This window comes from Ornithodoros turicata, chromosome 8 (genome assembly GCF_037126465.1).
Source record: "Ornithodoros turicata isolate Travis chromosome 8, ASM3712646v1, whole genome shotgun sequence".
Taxonomy (NCBI): Eukaryota; Metazoa; Arthropoda; class Arachnida; order Ixodida; family Argasidae; genus Ornithodoros; species Ornithodoros turicata.
Genome location: NC_088208.1, coordinates 20,354,910 through 20,381,965, shown reverse-complemented (window position 1 = coordinate 20,381,965; position 27,056 = coordinate 20,354,910). Strand labels below are relative to the sequence as shown.

Here is a 27,056-nt window from a genome sequence, read left to right as displayed (position 1 = left end):
AGCCCCTAGCAATTATGTTTACTTCACGATGTCTGCAGAGGTTGAGCCGAAGGTAACCCAGTATAGATAAAGCGCAAAGCAGTGCATGGGTTTCCCAAGAACGGAGCGCTGGAAATGTGTGTGTGCACGTGCGATTGGGGGGGGGGGTATCATTACGGTTAGGTTGTAACAGCTTTATGCATCATTGCCGTCATGTATCTAAAGCTGAAAAACCAAAGACCCGCCTCGTAGGGGTGCAGCGGAAAGGAAACTAGGGGTATGTCGCGAAACATTTGGAGGGTTAGGGGGTCTGGATAAATCTCTCATTCAGCGAACGACATGTCATGACACAAAGAGAAGATGAACACCGTTGTTTTATACGTACTGGGCGTATATTGCTTGCACAATCCCGCCCTTCTACAGCTTTTTTTTTTTTCATTCTTTTTCTTCTCTGTTTTCAAATACATACCGGAACAGCAACTAAAGGAAATATCAGTGGAGCTCAAATAACCATGGGTAATTGAACGCGCAGGGCCACTTTTAAAAACGTCTGCACGCCAACATTCACGCGCGCGTTCATTTGTGGGCACACGCAAATAAATAGTCGAACACCTGTACAACACCTGAATTTCGTGGCAGGGGTGTTCGAGCAGAAATTCGTTTATTACCAACCCTGCACGTTCAGCCTCGTCGTATAGTGTTGATATATGCAATATACCGTACCACCGACTTCTCGAAAGCGCCGAGGTGCTCGTCCGTACGGACGTGTGTTCTCGGCTGCCTTTTGCTTCGATCATGCAGGATGATCGGCACTTGGCGCCTAACAGTTCTTACGACAATTGTCGGTTCGGTTTACGACTCGTCACTCTTTGGAAGAAATGATTCCGAGACCGTTCTTGATGCCCGTCATTTGCTCCGAAATCTCGTACAAGCGCTTCGCCTTGTGCGAGTTCCTGGCCCATGGCACGGGACGGGAGGGCCTGCAGTCCGAGAAATAGCGGCCGCTCGTATGGGCGACATCTTCGGATATTGCCAGATGGAGGATCGTCTGCGTGCCTTGAAGAGTGTTCTGTAAGAGATGGAGCGGAGATTGAAACGATGCCGCAAGGTCAGGTTGCGTGGTTGCGAATATCGAAAGGTATTGGGCTTTCAAAGCGCGGAGAAGATGCCTGGCGTGACAACACTTATAAATAGAGGTCTGCGCGGATACCCGCACCAATCTCGGATTTGCAGATAGGAAATGTGGCTTGATGCAGGTGGCATGGTAAAGTGCGGGTGGCTGGTAAAGTGCAGGTGCTTTTTCGCGAAATAAACGCCCAAAAGATCGGACTTCCAGTGCGTTTTATGATAATTTGATAACCGTTCATTCAACAATTATGCGTCATGTATGTATTTTTCCTTTCATTTAGGGGAGAGTAGCAGAATTCGTAAGGTGACGAATTCAATATCTTATATTATTTTGTATGTAATCAAACTCAAACTCAATTATGTATCATGCATTTCATGTACTAAATATAAAGTGTGATTAAGCGAATACTAGCGCTTTCATGTTTTTCTTCTTTGCGCTACAGTACTCGAACTTGTGCAGCTCGGCTGCACGCTCCTGTAGTGCGGGTCTGCGGATATTTCTGCACGACCCGCGGATGCGGACTGGGAGATCGTGTCTGCATGTTGGATGCGAGTGCGGGTCGTGAATTACATCCCCGCGCAGACCTCTACTTATAAAGCCGTTACAGTTTGCAGAATACTTCGTTCCATAAAGGTGGTATAGTGACGAAATTGTTTCGAGATCGGCAGTCCAGGGGCTTGATGCTGAACTAGCTGAACTTTTCGTTGTTCAATTCCGCGCGATAAATGCGTCGCTTCCTCGTGATTCGCCACGAGCTCCCGCGACGTTTATTTGAAATCCCGACCGACCGAAACGATTTTCTCGTGCCACCACCAGCTCCCGTGGCTCAGTGGTTAGCGTGCTGGCTATGTCACGTCGAGACTCGGAGGTACCCGGGTTCGAATCCCGGTGCCGGCTGTGCTGTCTGGGGTTTTTCCTGGGTTTTCCTCAGACGCTCCGACAGACATATGTCGGCACAGTTCCCTTAGAAGTCGGCCCAGGACGCACATTCCCCAGGACAGTCGTGACGTTGCCCACATACGTGAGGCCGACAACGGCAAGCCCTATCACCACCACCACCACCACCTTCTCGTGCCACCGCGTGACGTTTGGAGCGTGACAACATGAAACATGAACTAAAATAACGATAACGAACGGTACGTTCAGTTCAGCATCGGGCCCAAGGCTACGCATAGTCTTACCTTTCCGTACACGTTCAGAACTTGGTTGAACAACCACGTCTGAATGTCCGAACGACGTGCAGCAAAGTCCGATCTGACAAACCCTGGATGTCCGCAGTTTACGGTCACACCTGAAATATTCGCAAAGACACGTGGTGACAACTCCTGCTTAGCATTATAAATTATTTTGTTTTGTACTCTGAACGGCAACCCATATACACTGCGTGTTTCACTGCGTGTTTCACAGCGTGAAATGGTGTGTCTCACGCGGCGTGCGTACGACTGTGCGTCAAAAGCATGGTCAAAGGGTCCTGGATTTCGCGCAGTGCCAGTGCATTAAAGTGCAGCTCCGCTGCTGTTCCGAAAGTATGAAGACGGTGTGATATTCAGAACCGTGGTCCCAACTTCATTCATAAACGCACATTGCTTTCCAAATTTCCATACTCCTTCGTGAGAAATTTGAGAAAAACTACCGGGCGGCGGTTCCACTTGTGACGTCATACTTGGAACTGCGCGGATTGGATAGCCACACCTAGCCAGCTCTGCCTGGCAACCAGTTTGTGTTTACACTCCGTCATGGCCGCTGTATCGTGCTGAAATAGCTGTCACGAGCTATCGGGGACCACCGCACCGTTTTATCATGTTTCTTATAAGGAATACTTCGTCTTCGAGCACGTTCTCGTTCTCAATAGCTTTGGTGGTGCTTTCTGCACGCGCAGCAAGTCCGCGCATAGTGCGCTGCCAAAGCTATTGAGAATGCGTAAGTGTACGTCACACGTCAGGTGTTAGGTCTTGTTGGTAGCATGAAGCACAGTGCGGGCACAGAATGTCCGCTCACGACGGCCGTCGTTGCACAACGAGGCCATCCTGTAAGGCTTGTTAAAGAAGACCGGCAAAACTATCTTTGAGGCTATTAACGACAGCAATTATCACGGAACACACCCAAAACATTCACCTTCGCCCATAGATCTCCGCCATCGCATCGACGATTTGGCGCTAGCCAAGCCACGAGCGCGGCTAAGCCAGGACGAAGCCGGGATTGGTCAGGGTTTGCCGACCACAGGACCGCCGTGCCAGGGAAATTTAAAAAATTGTTTTCTTAAAAACTGCAAACAAATGGGTGAAAATTTTTCACATGTATGCTCCCTGTGCGGAAACGAACGCACAGCCCAAGCATGGCTCCATTCTGTCGCAGTCGAAAATCGGCGGAGCTGAGCTTTAAAAGCAACGCCACCTAGATATAGAACGCCTCCGTAATGCTTTATCTTCATCTCCTTCGAAACGTGGACATATAAGATCGGCATTTTAGCCAATCGCTGCGGACGATTTCAAACACAGGCTTTCTGTGGCTACAAGTAACTCCCCATGCGACTCTTGGCGGCTCGCTCGTCTGCATGGCTACGGCTATCGGTAAAAGTCGCGGGGTAGCCAGTAACAACGAAGAACGACAAACTGTTTCCGTTTCTTTTCTGCGTCGACGTTTTGCTCGACAACACAGCGCATCTGGCTTTTTCGCTGGGCCACAGATCTGCGTGGCCATGCGGCCCTATCTTTATATATTACGTGCGGCCGGAGGACTTGAAGGATTCTAGCCTTACCTGTTAACTATAGCCGTGATATTAAAAGTATCGTAAAATAATACGAATTACAGCAGACAACGAAACGAACAGCTTGAACGAACAAAATCCGGTCTTGGCATGGCTCGACGGCACGGCTGAAGTGGAATGAACTTATTAAAGTCCTGACTAAACCTAACTAAAGTAAAGGGACTTTAGAATGAACGAGAGCACATTTTTTGTTCAGAGGGCGCTGTGTGCTAGAAGGCGCGAAGGCGCTAGTATCGAGGCACTCTTGCAAGAGACCAACTACAACGACACCTATGGTTGATCCACAAGGTTTATAGGCCATTAGGATTGTTAAGAGGGCAGATGTATACAGTGAACCCTCGTTAATATGACCCCCGATAATCTGACATACGCGCGTTACGACCATACTCCTGGGGAACAATGCAGTGAAACCTCTGCAAATCCCCCCCCCCGTTAATACGACAATTCCGCATTATGACCAAAATTTTCGGAAACGACCATGGTCATAATAACGAGGGTTCATTGTATAATGTTTTTGTTTCTACAATGTATCGGCAGGGTACTGGACCAAGAATGACAATGTTTACTTTAAAATTTAGCACGTACTTTGAATGATGGCAGGTGAAGAAAGGGCACCAGCAGTATATGGGATACGAACCCACACCCTCCGATTGCCGGTCTGGGATGCTACCAACTACACCAAGCTCTAACTACTCCCTCTTCACAAAGCCACGCTATGAAACACGCACTCGGCATCAACACATTCTCTCGTACATTGTTGCCTGCAGTCACCCCCATCTTCACACAGACGGACACACTCGCGGCCGCCATCTTTGTCATGTAAAGTTCTAGTGGATGAGGCAGTTAAACATAGAAGGACAAACACGACACAAGCCTTAGCGCTCAGTGGCGTACTTCAATGGACCTTTTTCACACACTCGTCGTACCCTAGCGGCTGTCCAGCGAAACACGTTCTCCGCGCACCAGAATACAGCCGGCGCCATCTATTGAATAATCAGGGAACCTTCTCCGGCGCCGTCAGCCTCATAGAGCATGCGCAGAAGCGTCGTGAAAAAGGTCAATTCAATGACGGCGCGGTTGAAGAAATTATCCCACTGCTCGTGCCTTTTCTTCAACTGCCACCATTCAACCATTCTTCAACTGCTACCATTTATGTGGGCGTTGTGAGGCCTGTCTTGTATTTGCCCTATGTTTATTCATTAATGTTTATTTACAATTAATTAATGTTTATGTTTATTTACAATTAATTAATGTTTATGTTTATTTACAATTAATTAATGTTTATGTTTATTTATTATGTTTACTTACATGTTTATTAATTCGTTTTATGTTCACCACGAACCCCGGGGTTTGTCGAGAAGATAAATCGAATTAACGCATTACCCGAACGCATTATGAATTACCCAGCGCAAAGTACGGCCGTATACTTTGCGCTGGGTAACTCTGTATGTTTCAGAGGTACAGCTTGGGACAAAAGTTTACGGAACAACGTGGTGTTGCACTTCTCCATTGCAGAGGTACCCTACACTCTTAAAAATGAACTTCTCCGCATAGCACGTTCCTAGCCAACCATCATCTCAAATAATATCGTTATCTGCCCTGATTTGTTGAAAACGGGAGGCGTACGCCTTTTCTGTGAAACTTATGCTGTTCATAATTGTCACAGAAAAGGCGTACGCCTCCCGTTTTCAGCAAATCAGGGCAGATAACGATATCATTCGACATGTTTGGCAAAGAGCGTGCTATGCGGTGAAGTTCATTTTTAAGAGTGTAGCAGCAAACAGGGGCGGACACACATATACTGAGAGATGGATATAATAACCGGTCACCTGTTTCTTAATAGATTTCTTCCTGATAGCTAGTAGGGGACCGCTCCGACGAATAAATACACCAGTGCCGTGCTCCGTACACTTATGTCCCAAGCTGTATGTCACTAAGGTTCACTTGCCTGTCCCTTTGAGCCTCTTGCTGAGCTCCACGGTGAAGAGCATATTACACACTTTAGTGCTGCAGTAGTTGAGGAGCGGGAACCAGTAGTCCTTGAACTCGAGATTATCACAGTCGACCCAGCCCCACGTGTGACCGCAGGAGCCCACCACAACGACCCGACTAGGGGCACTCTTCTTCAGCATGTCTTCAGCACGCACGGACATGGAAACACATGTGTGTAAAGACGTTTGTTATATTACGCTATATGCGCCATTATAATGAGCTTTGAACTGCTTCGTATATGGGCTCACCGAGAAGAAGATGTGTCAGGAGGAAATGGCCGAGATGGTTGGCTTGGAACGTGACTTCGTAGCCGTCTTCAGTTACTTGATGAGTCTTTGGTGCTACGAAGAAAACGCAGCTGTCTACACACGCTCTTAAAACAGAGATGTAGGTGGTGGTATAGTGGTGAAAGAGCTCGCCATTAACGGTCTCCTACACTCTAAAAACTGAACTTCACCTCATAGCACGCTCTGCGCCAACCATTGCCACAAATGATAGGTTTATCGCTTCTGATTCGAAGACAGAGGGGGGCGTACGCCTTTTTGTGTCAATTTGGATACATGGTAATTGACACAAAAAGGCGTACGCCTCCCTCTCTCGTCGAATCAGAAGTGATAAGCCTATCATTCTCGACAATGGTTGGCGCAGAGCGTGTTATGAGGTGAAGTTCAGTTTTTAGAGTGTAGAGGTGGGCAACGTCACGACTAACGCTCGGATGGAATGTGCGTCCTGGGCCGACTTCTAAGGGAACAGTGTCTTAATACAGAACTTTACCACATCGCACGCTGACGGCCAACCATTGCAGGGAATGATAAACTGTCATCGTGATTTTTGGAAAGCATAGGGACGTACGCCTTTTGGTGACAATTAATCGTAATCGCCACCACCGCCACCTAGTGACAGTTAACATAGATGCATACGCACGTATCCAAAAAAGGCGTACGCCCCATGCTCTTCACAAATCAGGAGCGATAATGGTTCTCTCATTCAGGGCAACCGCTTCGTTGGTGGTAATCAAGGACGTGCTGAGGACTGGGAGGTGGTGGTTCGAATCCTACCACCGGCTATGTTGTCTGAGGTTTTCCCTAGATTTTCCGAAGACTTTCCAGACGAATGTCGGCACAGTTCCCCCTGAAGTCAGCCCAGGACGCATACTAACCCCCCCCCCCCCACTCCTTCCTGCTGTCCTCTGTTCATCTGTCTACGTCTGTATGCCGCTCATAGCTACAGTTACTTCGCGGCGCTATACACGGACTTTAAAAAAAAAAAGTGGAATGGTTAGCCTCGAGCGCGTTATGTGGTGATATATTGTTTCAAGGGTGCGGGAACGCAGCTTTTTACAATTTCCATATTCATCATATCCCACTCACAAAGCATCCCAGCGTTGTTGATGAGGACATCCAGTCGTTCTTCCGTGGCCACGATGTCATCCGCAAACTTCCTGACGGACTTGAAGGAACAGAGGTCCAGGTGCTTGGGGAGAACCTCCTTGCCAGTCTCTTGCCTGATTTCCTCCGCCGCCTTTCGAGCCTTGTCCATGTTCCGACAAGCCAGGATGACCCGGGCGTTCCTCCTTGCCAGCTCCATGGCCGTTGCCTTGCCGATGCCTGTCGTCAAGCCATCCAGGTTTTACGCGCCGCATATATTACTACGTTGTGGGTCATAGTCCTCTATTTAGGGCGCGAATATGTCTTAATAATGCAGCCGCCTATATGGCTCGCGAAATATATAGTGACTTGAAACAGGAGGTCAAGAATATAATCTTATTTCAACCGGCTGTCGCTATTTTTTTTTTTTTTTTGCCTGTCAGTTGTTTGAATGCCTCAAATTCTCAGCTGTAGTAGTTCTTTAGAGAGGAACGTGACATGCGTAGCGGTGTGTGAGCGGCTTATCAGGGACGACTGTCAAGGTGTACCGCTTGCCGGATTCGTAATGTGGTGATGCGAGATTTCTTCCCAAGTTATCCCGGATAAACGTGAAAGGCGGTTCGCTGTGTACCCGCATTTCAAGTTTTAGAGCAAACCAGGGGGGTAATATCGGGTCCTCTTATAATCGCGGATCCGCGCAAATATCCGCGGTACATATCCTGTAGAAACATGACGTTTGAAAGTGCGCGTGGATAAAAACGTGCACGCTGTAAAGTGCAAACGTTTGTAACATAAACGTCAATTCAGTTCAATCAATCAATCAATCAATGGGAGGAGCAGGCATCAGGCAAGTATTAAACAAACAAAAAGATGCATTGATACAAGATAAGCACACTTTAAAAAAAACGAAACAATATCACATTTTTTGCTAAACTACTTTGCGCTAAACGAAAAAAAAAAATAAAAAAAGCTAAACGTTTCTGTCATGTGTGTTTTTTTGTTTTTTGTTTTTACAAATACAATGACGTTTTTTTCACGGAGCCGAAACGGACCCGTTGGAACCTTACGGGCCTCTATTGCGCTTAGGTTCGATTTTTGAAGCAAACGGACGACAAAAACGTGTGAAATGGACCTATCCCAAAAAGGCGTACGCCCCGCACTTTCCGCAAACCAATGATAATAACGGTATCACTCTGTGTAATAGTTTACCTTCAGCACGCTATGTGGGGAAGTTGTTTTTTAAGAGTGCATTAGTTGTCAGCCTTCTTAACTATACCCTTGGTCCTTCAGAGCTTCACCACATCGCATGCTCGAGGCTATAGCCATTGCACAGACCACCATAGCACGCTCCCAGCCAATTACGATTCCGAATTATACTATTCCGTGTTCCGATTCGCTGAAAATGGGAGAACGCATCTATCTTAAACACATATTATTCGCGCATAAGATAGACGCCTCCTCCTGTTTTCAACAAATCAGGAGACAGAGAAAGCCTGCTTACTCGTCGACGTGATGTAACCACTAAGAGTCAGCCAATCAGGATCGTGTTTTCAACGGCGGTAGCCAATCACGAACGTGCTTTCAGCGGTCGTAGCCATGGAGACGAACCACCGTCGTCTAACGAGTAGTGACTGAATGTCCCCACGTACTAAATGGGAAAATCTTTAAAATAAAGCGCAAAACTGTCCCACATCTTTCTCAAGTCTGATTTTCTGGAAAACGTGTCGCACTTTTTGTCTACAGATTCAGGTCTACAAGTTCCAAGTTAGCTGCAGTCATTTGCGAGTTCTTGAATTCGCAGAACGGCGACGTGCAGTAGCAGACGAATCCTGACTTTATAGGTCCACGTGGCCAAGGAGAGAGAGGAGGCAATAAGCAGGCCTTCTAGGTGGCGCTGGTTGAGCTAGGAGCGTGCTATGCGGGGAAGTACTCTTTGCAGGGCGTGGACGGCAAAGGAATGACCTACGGCTCACCTGTATTGGACCCCGTGATTATTACTGTCTTGCCGGTCATCATCCTGGTCGACGTGCAGTATCCCATCGTCAGTGTCGTGTACAGCTTGAGCAATACCAGGCAGAGCACCAACACACCCAACAGTCCGATGAAGGCCCACAAGTAGACGAGCCCCTGTGCATCCTGCGACGTCGCAACGACCGGTGGCAGCAAGGGCTCTGTTGTGACAGGTTCCATCGCACAGAAGAAGAGCTGCGTTCGAAGACGGGAGACATCTTTTTTCCCCCTTCGAGAAAGAAGCGCATGCGTGGTCTACGCCCTTTCCCTGATGGTCTCGGAGGGCAAACGGAAACACGTGTCCGGTACACAAATAGAGCATGACATGTTCTATTTGTATGTTACAAAGTAGCTCGCATAGGTGCCACGGGGGTTCTTAAGGGGCGATGGAGTACGTGATTGGCTGCGGGCGGTCCGGGCGAAACGGTGGACCCGGAGAGGGCCGTCCGCCGGAAGTACTTACCTCATCACATACATGAGAGGAGGGGGGGAATCGCAGCTCAAGTGATTGATTGATTGATTTCAAAGACAATAAAGTTTCTTGGTCAGTGCAATGTGTTTGTGTCTGTCTTTTTAGCTCATTGGCACTGGAGGTTTAGCGCTTCTAGTCATGATTCACGGAACAGGCCAATTTTCAACCCTCTTTGATTGATTAGGGGTCCTAAAGCACGAAAATTTATCCTCGCGAAATGAAAGGTACCGTTACTGTGACACGAATGCAAAAGGAACGGGAGTTATCCGTTGCGTCGTTCGTGATTTATGATGGAGCGAGAAACAGCAATGTATGCTTTCACTCTCCCTCTCAAGAAGCCCGACAACGCGGAGCGGGCGCTCGTTGGTCGCCGCAAACGATTCGTCCAATCATCGCCGGGTTATAGTTTGACGAGACCAATGGCAGCGCGCTCCGCATTGTCGCGCTTACTGTGAAGGAAAAGGAAAGAGTAAATTGCGGTTTCTTTCGCACATAAATCACGAACGACGCAACCGATGCATCCCGTTCCTTTTGTATTGGTGTCAAGGTAACGGATGGGTGGAAAGGAAGTGGTTAACATCTCCATATTTTTCGTTTTCTTTCCAATCTAATCTAGGAAATGGCTAACTTTTCTGGACATCTTTTGGGCTTTAATGGACATCTTTAGGTTTGGAATGTGTCTTTTATTTATGTATTTATTTTTTTGCTGACTTTTTTTTTTTTCAAGCTAACTGCGGTAAGGAAAATTGGCGTAAGCGTGCGTGCAAATCCTGTAAAAATCTGCCTTTCGAGGCAGTATATACTCTCAAAGCAGAAACTTCATCACATCACACGCTGAAGTCTTGCCGCGTCCTACACTCTTAAAAATGAACTTCACCACATAGCACGCTCCTAGCCAACCATCACCCCGAATGACAACGTTCTCGCCTTAGATTTGTTGAAAACGGGAGGAGGAGCCTATTTTGTGCCGTGCATAATGAAACAAAATAAGCTCCTCCTCCCGTTTTCAGCAAATCAGGGGCGAGAACGTTGTCATTCGGGATGATGGTTGGCTAGGAGCGTGCTATGTGGTGAAGTTCATTTCTAAGAGTGTACCCTGCGGCACGTGCAGCATGTCGCCACACAGCACTCTTTGGGGGTAACGGGGGTGGCGTACGCCATTTTTGTGCCAAATGTGAACCGCATCGAATGCCACAAAAATGGCGTACGCTCCCCGTTTTCAGCAAATCAGGGGAAAAGAAGGATGTGACTCGGGGTGGTGGTCGTGCTATGTGGTGAAGTTCATTTTTAAGAGTGTAAATCTACTCAAATTACCTATATTCATTCGTTTTTATTTTCCACACATTGTGGCGGAACCAGGGACAAAAAGCTCTTGCGAGCTTGACGAAGGCCCCCTGGTATACCTGCAGTACCAGACAGCATAACACGCATCTCCACTTTCCATCTTAATAATCAAAGACATAACAGCATTTTCACACCACCGTATACATTTGTTTCAATTCATTCTCTATAGTTCGTATCGTTCTCTCATAACATACCTCTCATATCATTTATCTATTATCTATTTTAAAAGTATAGGATAACCGAATTATGCGTAACAAGGCGGTGGTGGGGATGATGTCTAACAAAAAGGCGTACACCTCCCATTATCAACAAATGAGGAGAGAGAACCACATCATGTTCGGAATGATGGTCGACTATACACCCTTAAAAATGAACTTCACCTCATAGCACGCTCCTAGCCAACAGTCATCTCGAATGATATCGTTATCTAACATGATTTGTTGAAAACGAGGGGCGTACGCCTTTTCTGTGACAATTATGACCGGCATAAGTGTCACAGAAAAGGCGTACGCCTCCCGCTTTCAACAAATCAGGGCAGATAACGATATCATTCGAGGCGATGGCTGGCTAGGAGCGTGCTATGAGGTGAAGTTCATTTTTAAGAGTGTATAAGAGCGCGTTATCCGGTGACGTTCTGTTTTAATTGGATGACTTCAGCCTGTGCTACAGAAGGATTTAAATGACGCTTGGCGAGGAGATCGTTCTGCCCTTGACGCGGGGTAAATAAGAGCAGCCACGTTTTCGTAATGCTTTCATAAAGGTCAACAAGCAAGGACGTACGCTGAAAACTGTTACGGTGGTTTCGCCATGAACGTCGTAAGTGGGGGAATCTGAGAGTATGAGCACGATTTTTTGCCCTTCTATGCGAATGGGGTCAGTGAGAAGGCTTAGGATTAGGTGTCCCATAACCATAATTAAAGATAATTAAAGCAACAGACGGGCGGTTTATTGTGTTGGCGGCGTATAGTTTAGCAGTATGTTGCTTGTAAACCCTGTGCAACAAGCCAATTCGTCAAGCAACAATGGTCTATGTGTGTGTGTGTTGAAAACGGGAGGGTACGCCTTTTTGTCACAATTATGAAGATCATAGTTGTCACAAAAAGGCGTACGCCGCCCGTTTTCAACAAATCAGGGCAGATAACGATATCATTCGAGGTGATGGTTGGCTAGGAGCGTGCTATGCGGTGAAGTTCATTTTGGAGGGAGGTACCCGGGTTCGAATCCCGGTGCCGGCTGTGCTGTCTGGGGTTTTTCCTGGGTTTTCCTCAGACGCTTTCAGACATATGTCGGCACAGTTCCCTTAGAAGTCGGCCCAGGACGCACATTCCCCCCAGGGCGTGAGTCGTGACGTTGCCCACATACGTGAGGCCGACAACGGCAAGCCCCATCACCACCACCACCACCACCGCCACCACCACCACCATCATTTTTGAGGGTGCACGCTCTGCGTCAACCAGCATGGACACGAATGATAGGGTTATCACTTCCGATTCGAAGAAAGAGGAGGGTAGACGCATTTTTGTGTCAATTATATATCCAAATTGACACAAAAAGGCGTACGCCCTGCTGTCCTCAAATCAGAAGTGACAACTCTATCATTCGCGTCAATGGTTGGCGCGGAGCGTGCTATGCGGTGAAGCTCTGTTGTTTAAAGTGCAGGAGTTAGCACACTTTATTGCAACAGTAATCAGCAGCAAGAAATGAACAGCACCCTCTATTCTATTAATAAATTTTCTTTCTTTACTATGATCTTCAAAAAAATTCAGTAGTTGTCAGTCACATCTGTAAACTGATATTGTACTGTCCCCATGTATTCTGTCATGCGATACCTGTAGCTTATAAATATTTCTGCAAAATATTGAAGCCCTTGTCATAAACTGTGTTTTATATTCCAGACAAAATGATGTCTGAACCTCAGAAGGACCTTGAAAAACCCTCGATTTTTTAATGAAAAATTCAGCGGGAACCATGCAACTATCATCCCGAATGACATCGTTTTCTCTCTCCCGATTTGTCGAAAACGAGAGGGGTACGCCTTTTTGTCACACTTATGCAGTTATGGTAATTGTCACAAAAAAGGGTGTACGCCCGCGCTTTCCACAGGTTAAGAATTACAAAGGTATATATCACTCTGTACAACGTGTAATATGTCAGTGTGATACAAACAAGAATCCCAGGGAATCGGGACACATGCAGATTCATGTACAGATTTTTAAAATTTTTATTTCAGTCTCAGGGGCTTCATTGCGGTCGATCAGCATTCTCTTAATTTTGTTTCCTTTTTAACAACAACAACAACAGTTCTCTTTATTTTTTTTTTGTTACGATGGAAACAAACATGTAATGGTAGCGTGCTGTTGCTATATACGAATTTTGAGCATGCCGCGACTTATATGTTACGCACGCGTTATGTGTGCTTTGTTGCACCATGACTTTATACAATATTCCGTTCAACAAAATTTCTTCGGTTTACATTCGTATATAGAGCGCTTCATATATTACGTTGCTAAGATTAGGAATAATCAGTAAAAACTATATTAGTAAATATGGCATCTAAAGTGTAGCATGCTATAGTATACCTGTACTATGCGTTGCAAAATGTTCCGTTGCTACACTGGGCTCACACAACTGGATTCACACGCCCATATAGCTCAGCTCTGCACGCACACAAATTTTTTCAGAGCTATAGGCATGACTTCGAGTTGCTGCCTGGTGCAGTGCCAGAGACAATGTCGACACCTGGACGTGCCTTTTTATGCACCTTCGTGAGCCACAGGGCATGCTGGAGCCACGTAAGATCTACCTCTGCTGTGATCATAAGCTTAATTTAAAGCGCAAAATTTAAAGCTTTCGCGAAGTTTTCGTTTAGGTTCTGTAGACAGTTGGATATGTCTTTTTTATGCACTTTCGTGACCCACAGGGCATGCTGGAGCTATATACGTAAGATCTACCTCTGCAGTGATCATGAGCTTAATTTAAAGGGCAAAATTTAAAGCTTTCGCGAAGTTTTTGTTTAGGTTCCTTTGAACCACGTTTCGAAACAATTCCGCACATACGCGCAGAAGAAAGTGAAAAAAAATATATATATAATCTGAATTAAAAACATGAAAATTGTGGCTGCAGCAGTGTGAAGCTAACTGTCACAACTCGCTCGTAATGTTAAAGAAAACGCGAAGAACGTCTTGTACACTGTAGTCCGTGTTGTCTTATAGGCCGTGGAAGAGGATATGGGAGACCGCTTATGACAGTAGAAAGGAATCTTCCAGAACCCTAACTTCGGCCTTCACCCTAGCAGACGACACCCAAAGACGCGATACGGTTTGCGGGATACGCGCATTCAAGGATGCTGTGCTTACCTGTTGCACAAAACACTTCTGTAGCTCCTCCGCTGCAGGTCGGCTCAAACTGTATCAATCCGACAGAAGCACCTTCTCTTCACCCCGGACGGAGCAGCGCATTCCACAGGGAGGCCCCTTGGACTGGAAGCGGGCAGTCTCTCTGGAAACATCGAGACTGGCTTGACGGACAGTTCACGGCGGCCTTGACTGTCGGTATCTATATACGTCACTAGTCGAACGTGTCTGTATACCGAGACGAGGAACCTGCAAGTTCATCCATCTTACTATTGTCGAGCGGTTCTACGTAAATGAGGATGGATAACAAAGAACGAAGGCGAAATTTGAGGAAGAACCTTGTGAAAATATTCTCTCGTTTCGTGCTCGTGCATGTATACTGCTGTATGACTCCCGTACAATGGACTTTCTTCTTTTTTCCCCCCTGCTATTGTGTTGGCGACAAATACTTTCGCGTGTACAATCTGCGAGGGACATCTATGCGAAGTGTAATTATGAGAACTTTTCAAAGCTGTTCATGCTCCAAACTTTGCCACGAGTGGTAAGGTAATTACTAGGGCCCGGAAGTATAGGCATTAAAAATGATAGAAATAGGCAGGCATTTAGGCCCTGAAAAACACTAAAATAGGCAATAAAATGCCAAAAGGAGGCGCGTCCTTTGGCTTTGTTACTGTTTCAGAATGCTCCATGCAGGAAAATGTGTTACAGAACGTGTTACGAAAATGTGCAGTTATGTGTTAGAGGCTATACCGTAACAGCATGAATGCTGAGGCCGCCTAGAACGAAGCTATTCAATAATACTTTTAGTTTTCCGCCCCAGATGATCTCTAAAGGACAAGCAAGGGCAAATCCTTTGATCAAATATACATGAGCCCCTTCTAGCAAACCAAGGTACTGAAGGGAAGCCAAACGAAAAAAATAAATAAAAGGGGCAAACACGCAGAAACGAAACGCAAAATGCAGCACTTAGCATGAGTCTGAGGGCACTGTCACCCTGGAAAAGGCTGCTATGGCATCTAAAAATGTTCAAAAAGGCTACAATTCAATAGTGTCGATAAAAAGGCAGGCATCCCCGAAAGTGTCGCATTTAGGTGTTTATAGGCATTTATAGGCAAATGCCTAAAATTCCTGGCCCTAGTAATTACCGCTTCATGGGGCTTAATCGCTTGCACGCGTTACGAGCTAACGAGGGGCGGGGCGCTCGTTGAGAAGGGCACGTGATAAAACACGTGCGCGATACGTGAAGGGCGTGGCATACGTCACGCACAGTGTGTCACGTGCCCATCTTTTTGAATTTCCCGCTACTCGTTAGTTACCGTAACGACGATGGAGCGATTAAGCCCCCTGATTCGTAGAGAGACTTGGGGGGTGTACGCTTCTTGTCTCAATTTGAATATGATACTTGACACAGAAAGGCGTTCGCCCTCCTCTCTCTTCGAATCAACTATAGTATAGTCTGCAGCTATACCCCCAATTTACTCCTTCTCTTTCTCTCTCTCTCTCTTAGAGTGCGTGTATGACCCTCTTTGCTGCAAAAACTTGAAATGTGGCATTCTCATCTATGTGAACAACCGTCTTTTATATTTATTCGTAATAATAACTAGGTGCGAGTAATAAATATAATAACTAATAAGTAAATAATAATAACTAGGAGCGACGATGGCGAAGCAACCACGCCGGCACCGCGGAGTAGAGCACTGCACGGGCACGGGCTAACCTGAAAGCCCAGCCCGGCCTGTGGGCCGGGTAAAGCCTTCTTTTTGCGAGCCTGGGAGGGGTCGGGTTTGACCATTATGGGTCCGGGCCCGTACATTGCCAGGCCTAGGTCGGGCTTGAACCTGTGTTACCCCACTGTTAATTAGCCATACGGTGAACTTTTACAGCCCTGGGCCTGACCGAGTAGCCTATAAATTTCTCTGGCTCCGGCCAGGCCTGTGCCAGGAAATCTAGAAATTCTTCGGCCTTGGGGCGCCCCGGGCAAGTAAATGAAAGCAAAACCGGTCTTGGGTCGGGCCTGGGCCTATAAGAGTGCGGTCCATGCAGTGCTCTATAGTGCGGAGCGCCTGTCAATGGTTTCCTCAAACGATTTGACCCATCATCGCGGGAGCTCCTTCGAGGAGGTAAGATTTCACGAGCGCAGACAAGTTGATATGTAAATTTTTAAAAAATTCCACGAGGAGAAATTTTTGTTCTTTCGTAGCCGGCTACATATTTGCGGAGCATGCACCCATCACTATATTTCCCTTTCTTTTTTCTCTCTCTCTCTCGTGAATCCGATCCAATGCCGTTGGACCAGCGGCATGGCCGAGCGGGTTAAGGCGTCTCGCACGTTGGTGGAAGCAAAGGTCGTGCTGAGGACTGGGAAGCGGTGGGTCCGAATCCTACCACCGGCTGTGCTCTCTGAGTTTTTCCCTGGGTTTTCCGAAGACTTTCCAGACGAATGTCGGCACAGTTCCCCCTGAAGTAGGCCCAGGACCCACACTAACCCCGCTGTCCACCACTCCTTCCTCACTGTCCTCCCTCCATCTGTCCACATCTGTACGCTGCTAACAGCCACTAGTTGCTTCGCGGCGCTAACACACAATAAAAAACAAAAACAGTGCGGTTGTTGAGAAACACAACCGCAAAGTGCCGAAGTCGTATGATGGTTGTGGTTGCGCAGTTCGTGTTCCAAGCCATCTATACCTTCCGGTTTGGCAGCACCAAAATACCGAGGCTTCTCAAAGATGGCTCTCATTTTTTCCCTTTCGTTCTTTCAGTCCCGGTAACCGCCCCACTGGGACACACCTGGCATATCGAAGAGCGAATAGAAGCGAGCATAATTTTTTCCGGTCGTGTTTCCTGCTCCGTCTTGCGGTCACCAGGTCAGCTGACACAACGCGCAAAACGGGTGTATACCCTGAAAGGAAAACTTTGGAGGAAGTGTCTATATTACAGCATCTCGGCGTTACGAAGGTGAAACTTCCAACTTCCGACACCGCTAATATGGGTGACTGCATCGTATATAATAAGGAAGTCAGCCGCTGTCCATGCTAGATCTCGCTGGAGATATAACGCCGCGAGACTCGTTTCTGAATGAACATACGTAACGATAAGGAGGCAGGGATATCCGCGCTGCCCTTCGCGCTGGCCAAGCTCGTCAAGTGATGTGAAAGTAGCTAAATAGAAGTAACTTTTTTTGCTTAGTCTGCCTGGATGAATCTTATCCCAAGCAGCACAACACCTTGTCCCAATATTGGTACAATATTGACAATATCAGTTCAATATCGGTACAATATTGGCAATATCAGTCCAATTTTGGACTCTCCAGAGAGACTGTGTATCAGTCCAATATTGGCAATATCAGTCCAAGATTGGACCAATACTGGGCCTTTATTGCCAATGTTGGACCAATGTTGGCCCAAGATGTTGTGCTGCTTGGGATTCTTCCTCATGTGGACATAACAAACCGGGCTTCTCTCGCACGGAATGCATCCTAATCAGTTCGCGTGGTTAGGCATCGCGTGGTATCCCTCCATCACACCAAGCACAGGCCGAACACTCTATACTGCAGTCCAGGCGTTCCAGTTCTGACTTACCTTTCCACTGGCGTTTTCGATGCACAGTCCCGCTCCCGTTTGCCCTCATTCCCCTTCAGCTGCTAATGTGATTGGCCAGATGTTCGGTGACGTCACAGCTCACGGGATGCAGGTCTATGGAGAGCTCACGTGGTGCGCAGTTCCTTGGTAAGGGGAAGTCCACCGTATGTCAGTTTCGTTCGTTGGTGCGTTTGGTCCGATGGTGGCATTTTTTTTTCCCAGAGCGGCCTACAAGTCGATAATAAGTGCTCTTAGACGTCTCTCTGGCTAGTCGACCTGCCCCGTGGCAGTGGGGCGAATGAGTGAATTTATTCCATACCGCATTCCGCCGCAGTATGCGCCATCTTGAATCCCACCCGCAACTGGCGTTGCGTTGACAACGCTGTAGCTATTCACATACTGCTCAAGAACTGCTCAATGTACAGCAAGGCTATTGTGTATCTAAAGCACCCAAGTTGGAAGCTTACAGAAGAACATCTTCATAGTTACTGCAACCAGATAAGGACCGAACGAGACAACAACCTTATTGTGAGATGGTGAATTTGGAGTTTCATCGCCCGGGGCGCACATGGGGGGACGACAGGGACCACTAAACTAGGTTTAGTCCAGAATATTCTAGACCAACCGGTCGAAGCTGTTACGTTCCAGAAGAACATAACGTTTCTATTGGTTTGGCAATCACTTTACTTTACAGTCCCTTTAGAGAAGCATAGAAGACATCTCGAAAATGTATTTTCGTTTTCTTTTTTACCGCGTGATATGAACATTCAACCATGAGGAACTGCCGCGCAAAACATTTCCATTGCGAAGCCCGCATTTCCCAAGAAAATTAGTTTACCGGAATGCGCGCAGCAGTGGCGACCACTCCCAGCTCCTTCTGGCGTGTTGCGACGTCACATCGTCCGAGCACTCTTATTGGCTGCAGAGGATCGTCTGCTACGGGGAGGGGCCAAGGCGGCCGGTCCGTTGTGGGAAGGGTGATGCCACATACAACCGCAACAAGAAAGAAAGGGAAAACGCACGTGCGTTACTATTGGGCGGAAGACGTGACGTCATAGGAAGCCGAAGTAACGAACATTTCTGACCCGCGAGACCGAACTCTCTCTTGTGCAGGACCGCACGCACTGCACTCGTACTTTTTGTGTGAATGTGTATCCTTGTAGTTCTAATTTCTACTACTCCTAACGTTGTTTTTTTTCTAGAGTCTTTCCGTGCTCCTTGAAGTTGCGAAATTAAGAAAGAGGGGGAAAAATATGTGTTTTGCATCCACATAGCGAAAAATAAAGAGAGAGTAGACGGAGCCTAGACAGCGAAGAAAACGAGCTCCTCATACATTTTCACGTATGCACATTCCTACATACATACATACTCACTTGTCCATGCATAGTCTCATGACTGTTAGTTATCACCTGTGCCTAACCTGGCCTCACATCTCATCACCGCCACACCGGTGTTATTACGCCCAATTGTCCTTAGTGGCTCAGGGCCATCTTTTGCTTGACGAAGAAGAAGAAGAAGACGAGGAGCATTCCGATCGCGAAGCTTGTCCAACGTGGTGTCCTCCAGCCGCCGACATGGAGCCGTCCAGAACCCGATGTTTCTTGAACACGCAAGCCTCGGAGACGAACCCGGAAGACTTTGTCCTCGGCCAGCACTGCATCCACCGGTGCTCCGAGGCCCCACTGGAAGGTCTCTGCGACGTCTGCCTTCCAGAAGACCCGAGCGACAAGTCCTCCCTCAAGACCAAGAGCGCGAAGATCAACTGGAAAGAGGCTAGCAAGTCGGTGGTTGGCTGGAGGAATCTCGGCTGCGAGAACAAGAACCTTAGTGGTGATGGCCATTGCGAGGACGCCGTTGGAGACAGAGACCTCAAAGAGAGCACCCTCGTAAGAAGGAAGTCAGAGAATCGAGACCTACCGAACATAGTCTCTGAGGCTTCGATTATGAACCTAATCGGCATGCGGCCCAAGATTGAAATTAGCGTGGAGTGCTTCAACTGTTCCGTCGAAGAGGTCATGGAACGCATGAAATCCCGTGGTGAAGTCCGTTATGTGATGAGTGAAGAGGACTTCAAGGAAACGGCAGAGCTGTCAATCAATTCGTCTGCTTCAAGCAGCACTACCGTGAGCAGCGAAGAATGACCATAGCTGATGAGGTGCAAATAAATCATGAGAGACAGAGTATTCAATCGTGTGGTCAATAGGGTATCAATACCGGTGAGTCTTGTGCGCCAGCTGCCTATGTAAAACACGGGTTGATCCAGATTATAGCTGACTGTTGGCACAAAAGCGTAGTGTTGTACATCACACAACAGTCTTTACAACCAATGATATTTTCTGTGTGTGACCTCAGCTTCGTGATACTGGGTTTTTAGGGATGCATGAGTGTTGCGAAATTTCTGCCATACGCCAGCAAACCTTTTTTTATGTGTGTGATGTTGAGATTAAGAAGTGATTGATGGCAATGGTTAGGTGACAATCTATAAATGAGTAATCATAATCATTCAGACACACGACTAAAGTGCAAAGAATTCGTCTTCATGAATGAAAGGCGCTGTTACCTTGACATCAACGTAAAGGAATGTGTTTCATCCTTTCCGTCGTTCGTGATTTGTGAGCGAAAGGAACCGCACTGTACTTGGGCTCCCATTGGTCTCCTCAAACGATTTGTCCAGTTATCGGGGGAGGAGACCAATCCGGGGACTCTCTGCGCTGTTGCGCTTGTTGAGAAAGAAAGGGAGAGGGAAAGGTTAAATAGCCGTTTCTTTCGCTCATAAGTCACGAACGACGCAACCGACGAATCCCGTTCCTTTTGTGTTCGTGTCAAGGTAACGGCAGCTTTCAGTCCGCGATCGAATTTTTTTAAGCACTTTGGTTCTTCCCTTACCGCCGCAAAGATGGCCATTTTTGAGTGGTTGGGCAGATATATTTTTTGTCACCTGACAGTACCACTTCAAGGTATGTTGCCATATAGGAAAATGTAGACAAATGAATGCCCTATCGAATGATATAAGTTTGAGGAACAAAGCTATCTATGTATGTCCAAAATTAATTTTGGGGCACCAAAAATTTGTGCAAACAGCAGAAACCTCATGAAGATACACCTCTACCTTGAACAAAAATGACGATCTACAAGTTCCAGAATATACAAAATGTGGCAAATTTTATCAGCAATAACATCTGCAAATATCAGCACTCTGGACAAAGAAGTTCGTGAGTTGTGGAAAATAACGTCAACACTCATGTTGTTTATGTAACTGAGTGATAGCGTTCATTGAAGGAGTCAAACGGAAATGAACATCGGAACTTCTGCGGAAAACAATAGTACGAATCCCGTTTTCTACAAATCAGGGCAGATAACGATATCATTCGAGATCATGGTTTGCTAGGAGCGTGCTATGTGATGAAGTTCATTTTTAAGAGTGTAGGCAACGGAATTTTTCTTCGCTGCTAGAATTAAAAAACAAAACAAAAAAAAACACTTACGCACTCGGCGAGAAGTGCGACACATTTTGTTCGAAACACTGATATAATTTCGGAGTGCACTCGGATTGCGGCCTCAGATTACGGCGTAAATACCTTGACACAACTCACAGTCGCCGTCGTCGTTCGACACTGCGAACACGGAGAAAACTAAACAGAGAAAGGAAAAGCGAGTAGACAAACTATAATTGTGTGTATGGCCATTGGCAGTAGCTAAATTCTATTTCCCACAACAACAAGCGTGTTTTTTGGTTTGTTTACCGCCCGCTCTAATTGGCTGATGTGATCTCATTTGGCGTTCCGGGAAATCCCTGAGATCGAAAGAAGGAAAGAGAGAAAATACCGCACCGTGTACGTGACATAGTACTTGATTGCCGGTCAAGGCAGCCTTCCACGTGCAGTGTCTTGGCGAAAGTGCTGTGGGGGAAAAAGAAAAGTCAGTTTTATCTATATAATGCTGCTTTCCTGGTTCTGCCGCGCTTTTTCTTGTGTTTCTTTTTTGTCTATAAAAGTGCGCATAAGAAGATTGGCTGCTTGATTTACACAATGCCGTTAGCCATCCCCAGGAACTTCATGGCTTACTTGTACTTCTGTTTAGGTAAAAAGCGCGTAGGTTCAAATAAGTGTATCCACGAGCCTATTTTTGACTGTATCTGGACCAGCTAAGACGTATACGGCCCTCTCTCTCCTCAATCAATCAGTCAATCAATCAATCGATCAATCGATCGATCGATCGATCGGTGTTTGCTGTGAAACCGGATGTCGTTTTGGCACCAAACCGGAAGCGATGAAAATGGCATGTATACTGGCTGGCTCTCATCATTTTGCCTCGTATATGTGCGAGCAAAGATAGATCGATTTTTATCCACGCGGATTTCAAAAGGTCATATTACTGTGCGGAAACGAGGATGTCGCGCGGATTAAATATCCGCGCGGTTCTGCGGACAGGGAAAACGCGGATCTAAGGCCCTTATGACTGTTCTTGGCACAAATCAAATAAATTGTTTTTATAATCGCTCCCGCGCACAGCCTTTCCTATCCCGGACTAAGACAATGTCATTTTCAAGCACCTAAACAAATACACCGACATTTCCAAACCACGAACGCGTTCTGTGTTCGTCAAAATTTGTCAGCAGGACCAATAGGCAGTTTGCCGTTCGCATTTCTGTTTTGTACGTGACACACGTGGACAGCAAGAATAGGGGAAGTAAGAAATAAAGAAACTGTTCGCGAATTGTTAAGTTTTCTGGTTTTCAAACATATCGTTCACGACAAAATAGGAGAAGCGAAGAGCAAGTTGGGTACCCAAGGTGTGGGCAGTAATACTTATATTTTGTATTGCAATGCGAATACATAATACTTGCCAGAAATCATAAATAGTGACGATATATAATATTTTAATACTTTAATTATATACAATATGAAGAGCAAGTTGGACACGAAAGGTGTGCTCGGTAATACTCATATTTTGTATTGTAATAAGAATACATAATACCTGCAGAAACAATAAATAATGGCGATATATAAGGCGTATTTTAATACTCTAATAATATACAACACGAAGAGCAAGTTGCGCACGAAAAGTGTGTTCAGTAATAGTCCTATTTTGTATTGTAATACAAATACATAATACTTGCCAGAACTCATAAATAATGACGATATATAATACATTGATTCTGAAATATTGTGTGTTACTTGAGTAGCACCATACTTCAGGACGAGTCGCGCACACACACACACACACAAATAACGCATGCAAACGTTTAACGGCTGCACGGGGCCGTTGGATACCCGAGTAAAATGTTGGCGAGCTTCCCGCTACAACTATCGCAAAAAAAAAAAGAAGAAAAGAAACAAAGAAAGAGCGAGAGAAAAAAGAACAAACAAAACTATGTCTGTACTCCATCCACTTCACGGTGGCTCTTGTGTGCTCAATGCGGCAGTAGCCCATCCCACGAAGGAAATTATACGATAAAAATAAAACCAGGAGAGTGCATATACTCCTCGTCACCTTGGGTCAACGCCAGCTCGAGCGTGGCGCTAACAACTCCGATAACCGTCTATACACGTCAGTCCGCCAGTATGTCATACGCAACTGTGGCTTACACGCGGTTGTCTCACAGCCCGATCCTCCTTGCTGGCATCCGTCACAGAGGTTTCCTCTTCGTTACAAGGTATGCTGGGTCAAGGGAAAGGAGGTACTCTCTGTCCCTGAAATTGCCGTGTTTGTGTTGTGTTTGCGAATCGGCTCTTTACGCGTAGGGCTGCAGGCTGCAGCGATGTTTTGTTTTCTTATGCGTCAGCTTCTTTCGAGGACTTCCTTGTTTGAGATTTAACTGGCTATTCGGAGTCACGTATTGCAATTTCTCTCGAAGCTGGAGATGAACCGTGTGACGTCACAGCGAAGGAGGTGTGTTTGTTAAGCATGGTAAAGGATTAAGACACTGTTCCGGTGGTGGTGGTGATGATGGAAATGTAAGCCATAGTCGGCCACGCTTATGCGGGCAACGTCACGACTATCACGGGGGTGGGGGGGGGGAAACTTGCGTCCTGGGCCGACTTCACACAGAACTGTGCCGACATTTGTCTTAAAGTGTCTGCGGAAAACCCAGGAAAAACACCTAGACAGCGCAGCTGACATCACACAGGTAACATCAGCTCTAACTGGATAGCGATAAGGATAGCGACGTAGCGGAAGTTTCGTCTTGTGTGTGGTTTTGTCGCTATCCTCCAGTCACGTAAGCAACCGGCCCCATACTTCGTCAGTCTTACTATAGTTCGGAGGGCGTTCACGGTAGTGCTTCCGGAAAAGCGAGAAGCCTGTCACTCAATACCTTGGGAGTGGCTGACATTACCTTGCTGAGCGTGAATTTGACAGCTTCTTCAAACCGTATTCGTTTTGTCCGGGATATCGTTCTGCAACAAATATGTAATAAAAAATAAACAAATAGAGCAAGGGCGCAGGCGAGCTCGTACATGATGTACACTTTAAAAACAGAACTTCACCGCATTGCCACGAATCACAAGGGTCGCTTGTGACTGGATGACAGAGGGGGGCGTACGCCTCCCTCGCTCTTTGAATAAGAGGCGATAACCCTATCATTCGTGGTCATGATTGGCGCACAGTGTGCTATGCGGTGAAGTTCTGTTTTTAGAGTGTTTCTTTGTGACACTTACGCTGTTCAGAATGGTCACAAAAAAGGCGTACGCCTCCCGTTTTCAACAAATAAGGGCAGATAACTATATCATTCGAGATTATGGTTGGCCAGGAGCGTGCTATGCGGTGAAGTTCATTTTTAAGAGTGTAGTTTTCAATTTCAGTTTTCTAAAAAGAAAATCTATGAGTGTAATTGGGAAGAAACTGTGACGTAAGGCATCTGAGGGACTCCGTATTGTAAAAAAAGAAAAACAGCCTGAGTTTGGGGCGAAAGGAGTACGGACGACACTGAAGGACTCAAACCCACCAACAACGCATTTACTACGGGTCACGATACAGCTTGGGACAAGAGTGCACGGAACACCGGGGATGTACGTCGCATTTCTCCATTGGAGCGACACCCTATAGCAGCAAACAGGAGAGGACACACATTGTTGAGAGATGGATAGCGTAGAGACGCTAGGATAAAACAACCAGTCACCCGTTTCTTGTTCGATCTCTACCAGATAGCTAGCTAGAGGGCCGCTTCGATTAAGAAATACGAAAGTGCTGTGTTCCGTGAACTTTTCTCCCAAGCTGTACGACATGGTTTGCCCTAGCTCATGCTTCTTTTTTTTTCTCTTTTTTTAAGTACGGAAGAGTTCCCCCACCAGCTCACCTGCATTTATGCTATTTTATCAGAGTACTGGGAGCTCGCGCTATATAGACATCAATTTTCTTCGATTTCACGTCTCCTGTTTCACGGTAGTTTTAAAAACTTTGACGCACGCTACAGCACTCTTAGAAAAAAAAAAGGGTGAAGCAGTTACACCTTTTAGGAGGTAAAAGTTGTCGCATATGTTGTGGCTAAAAGGTTGCACAGTTCTATATACCCGCTAGCTCACTCTCAAAGCAGAAGTTCACCGTGATTCGGTGAGAGAGGGGGGGCTACGCCTTTTTGTAGCAATTTGGATATATGATAATTGCTATTACCACCCTTTTACAACCTGTATCAGACGCTATGTTGACTTACACTCTTAAAAATGAACTTCACCACATAGCACGCTCCTAGCCAACCATCATCGGGAATGATATCTTTATCTGCCCCGATTTGTTCAAAACGGTAGGCGTACGCCTTTTGTGTGACACTTATGCTGTTCATAATTGTCACAGAAAAGGCGTACGCCTCCCGTTTTCAACAAATCAGAGCAGATAACGATGTCATTCGAGATGATGGTTGGCTAGCTAGGAGCGTGCTATGCGGTGAAGTTCATTTTTAAGAGTGTAGGTGGTAACTATATAGAAGTTACCACCTTTTCACACCCTTCTTTCCTCGAGTGTAGTTCAAACACCCTGCGAAAAAAAAACAAAAAAAAACGGACACCATTAAGGACGCTGTGTTTTCAGATCCCTTGCCTCAGGTCCCTTTCGTTCCAGTTCCGTTCATTTTCTTTTCAGTTCACAAAGAAGGAAGAGGCAGCCACGGCTTTGCGTGTATAGTCACAGTCGTATACCCTGGAGCCACTAGAAGCCATTATACTGTGCCTTCGTATATGAGGACTCAGAAAGCCTGATCGTCATCGTAGTATCACGTGCCATCAATGCAACGATTTCTCCGTCTCATGTCTTTCCTTGTGAGCGCCACGTTGTGGCTCGCTTCAGTTCTGTTCTTAGTGGCGTTTCTCCTGTGGCTGTACAACAAAATGAAACACCGCAACTGCGTTTCACGAAGGACCATGGTTGGAAAGACAGTCATCATCACTGGGGGGAACGCAGGTGAGTTTTAGTGGCTGTCATTTTAAAACTGTTGGCACTCGTAAGCTTGGGCCAAAAAGGGAAAAGCCGTTCTTTTCTTCCTCTTTTTTTTTTATGGACAGTGACCAAAATAACAAGAAAATGAGCCCGCTGACTCTGCCCGCCTTCGGTCGCACGTCCGCGGTTGTCTGCTCATCTATCGCGGAATGATAGAGAAGCGTCTCCTCCACGTCCGGAAAGATAACGTAATTGAAACAGTCATTGTGAGGGAACAGAAATTCATGGGAAATGGCATACCTGTTGGAATTAGCGTCACCAGGAACCTCAGAGCCATCAGAGGGAATGCTAAAGGGCACATATTGTAAATGAACTCTGAGGTCACCTTATCAAACACATTTATTCAAAACAGGGGGGAGGCGCCTATCTGGGACAACATAATCTGTCCCAGATACGCGCCTCCTCCCGTTTTCAACAAATCATGACTCAGAATGATATCATTCGGAATGATGGTTGGCTAGGAGCGTGCTATGCTTGAGTGCGGCCAACAACGGCAAGCTACCTCGACACCCCCCCCCCCCCCCCCCCCTCTGTTTTAACAGTGTAAGAGGTGTTATTGCAGCACTCCGCTGGTACATCTTTATCTTTCCCGATGGCGAGAAGACTCTGCTCTATCATTCCGCGATATAGATGAG

General features: G+C 46.5%; 2 protein-coding genes and 1 long non-coding RNA gene across 5 annotated transcripts in view; 1 reads left to right on the top strand and 2 right to left on the bottom strand.

Moving 5' to 3' along the window:
* The window catches only part of LOC135366321 (uncharacterized), a 52,562-nt gene that overhangs the window by 780 nt on the left and 24,726 nt on the right, over positions 1 to 27,056 (top strand). Inside the window, exon 2 of the mRNA XM_064598993.1 lies at positions 26,068 to 26,385. Within this exon, the coding sequence (XP_064455063.1) occupies positions 26,211 to 26,385 (175 nt within the window). The 5' untranslated portion in view covers positions 26,068 to 26,210. The remainder of the gene's footprint in view (positions 1 to 26,067; positions 26,386 to 27,056) is intronic.
* LOC135366640 (retinol dehydrogenase 11-like) lies at positions 622 to 20,577 on the bottom strand. 3 transcript variants are annotated; one of them, XM_064599433.1, is made up of 10 exons: positions 19,365 to 20,577; positions 18,830 to 18,924; positions 17,992 to 18,219; positions 14,417 to 14,662; positions 9,208 to 9,439; positions 7,238 to 7,474; positions 6,116 to 6,208; positions 5,824 to 6,009; positions 2,290 to 2,399; positions 622 to 1,048 (listed from the first exon to the last, which is right to left on the bottom strand). In XM_064599433.1, exons 5-10 carry the CDS (start codon positions 9,422 to 9,424, stop codon positions 842 to 844), a joined length of 1,050 nt encoding a protein of 349 aa, XP_064455503.1. In that variant the 5' UTR covers positions 9,425 to 9,439; positions 14,417 to 14,662; positions 17,992 to 18,219; positions 18,830 to 18,924; positions 19,365 to 20,577; the 3' UTR covers positions 622 to 841. The 3 variants fall into 3 exon arrangements, with proteins under 3 accessions (XP_064455503.1, XP_064455501.1, XP_064455502.1); XM_064599431.1 differs by having other exon boundaries at positions 18,830 to 20,577; XM_064599432.1 differs by having other exon boundaries at positions 14,417 to 14,558; positions 18,830 to 20,577.
* Positions 20,594 to 27,056, bottom strand: part of LOC135366641 (uncharacterized) — a 32,018-nt gene continuing 25,555 nt past the window's right edge. Inside the window, exons 2-3 of the long non-coding RNA XR_010414243.1 lie at positions 24,329 to 24,389; positions 20,594 to 21,890 (exon numbers count right to left, since the gene is read on the bottom strand). This is a non-coding gene — a long non-coding RNA (uncharacterized LOC135366641). The remainder of the gene's footprint in view (positions 21,891 to 24,328; positions 24,390 to 27,056) is intronic.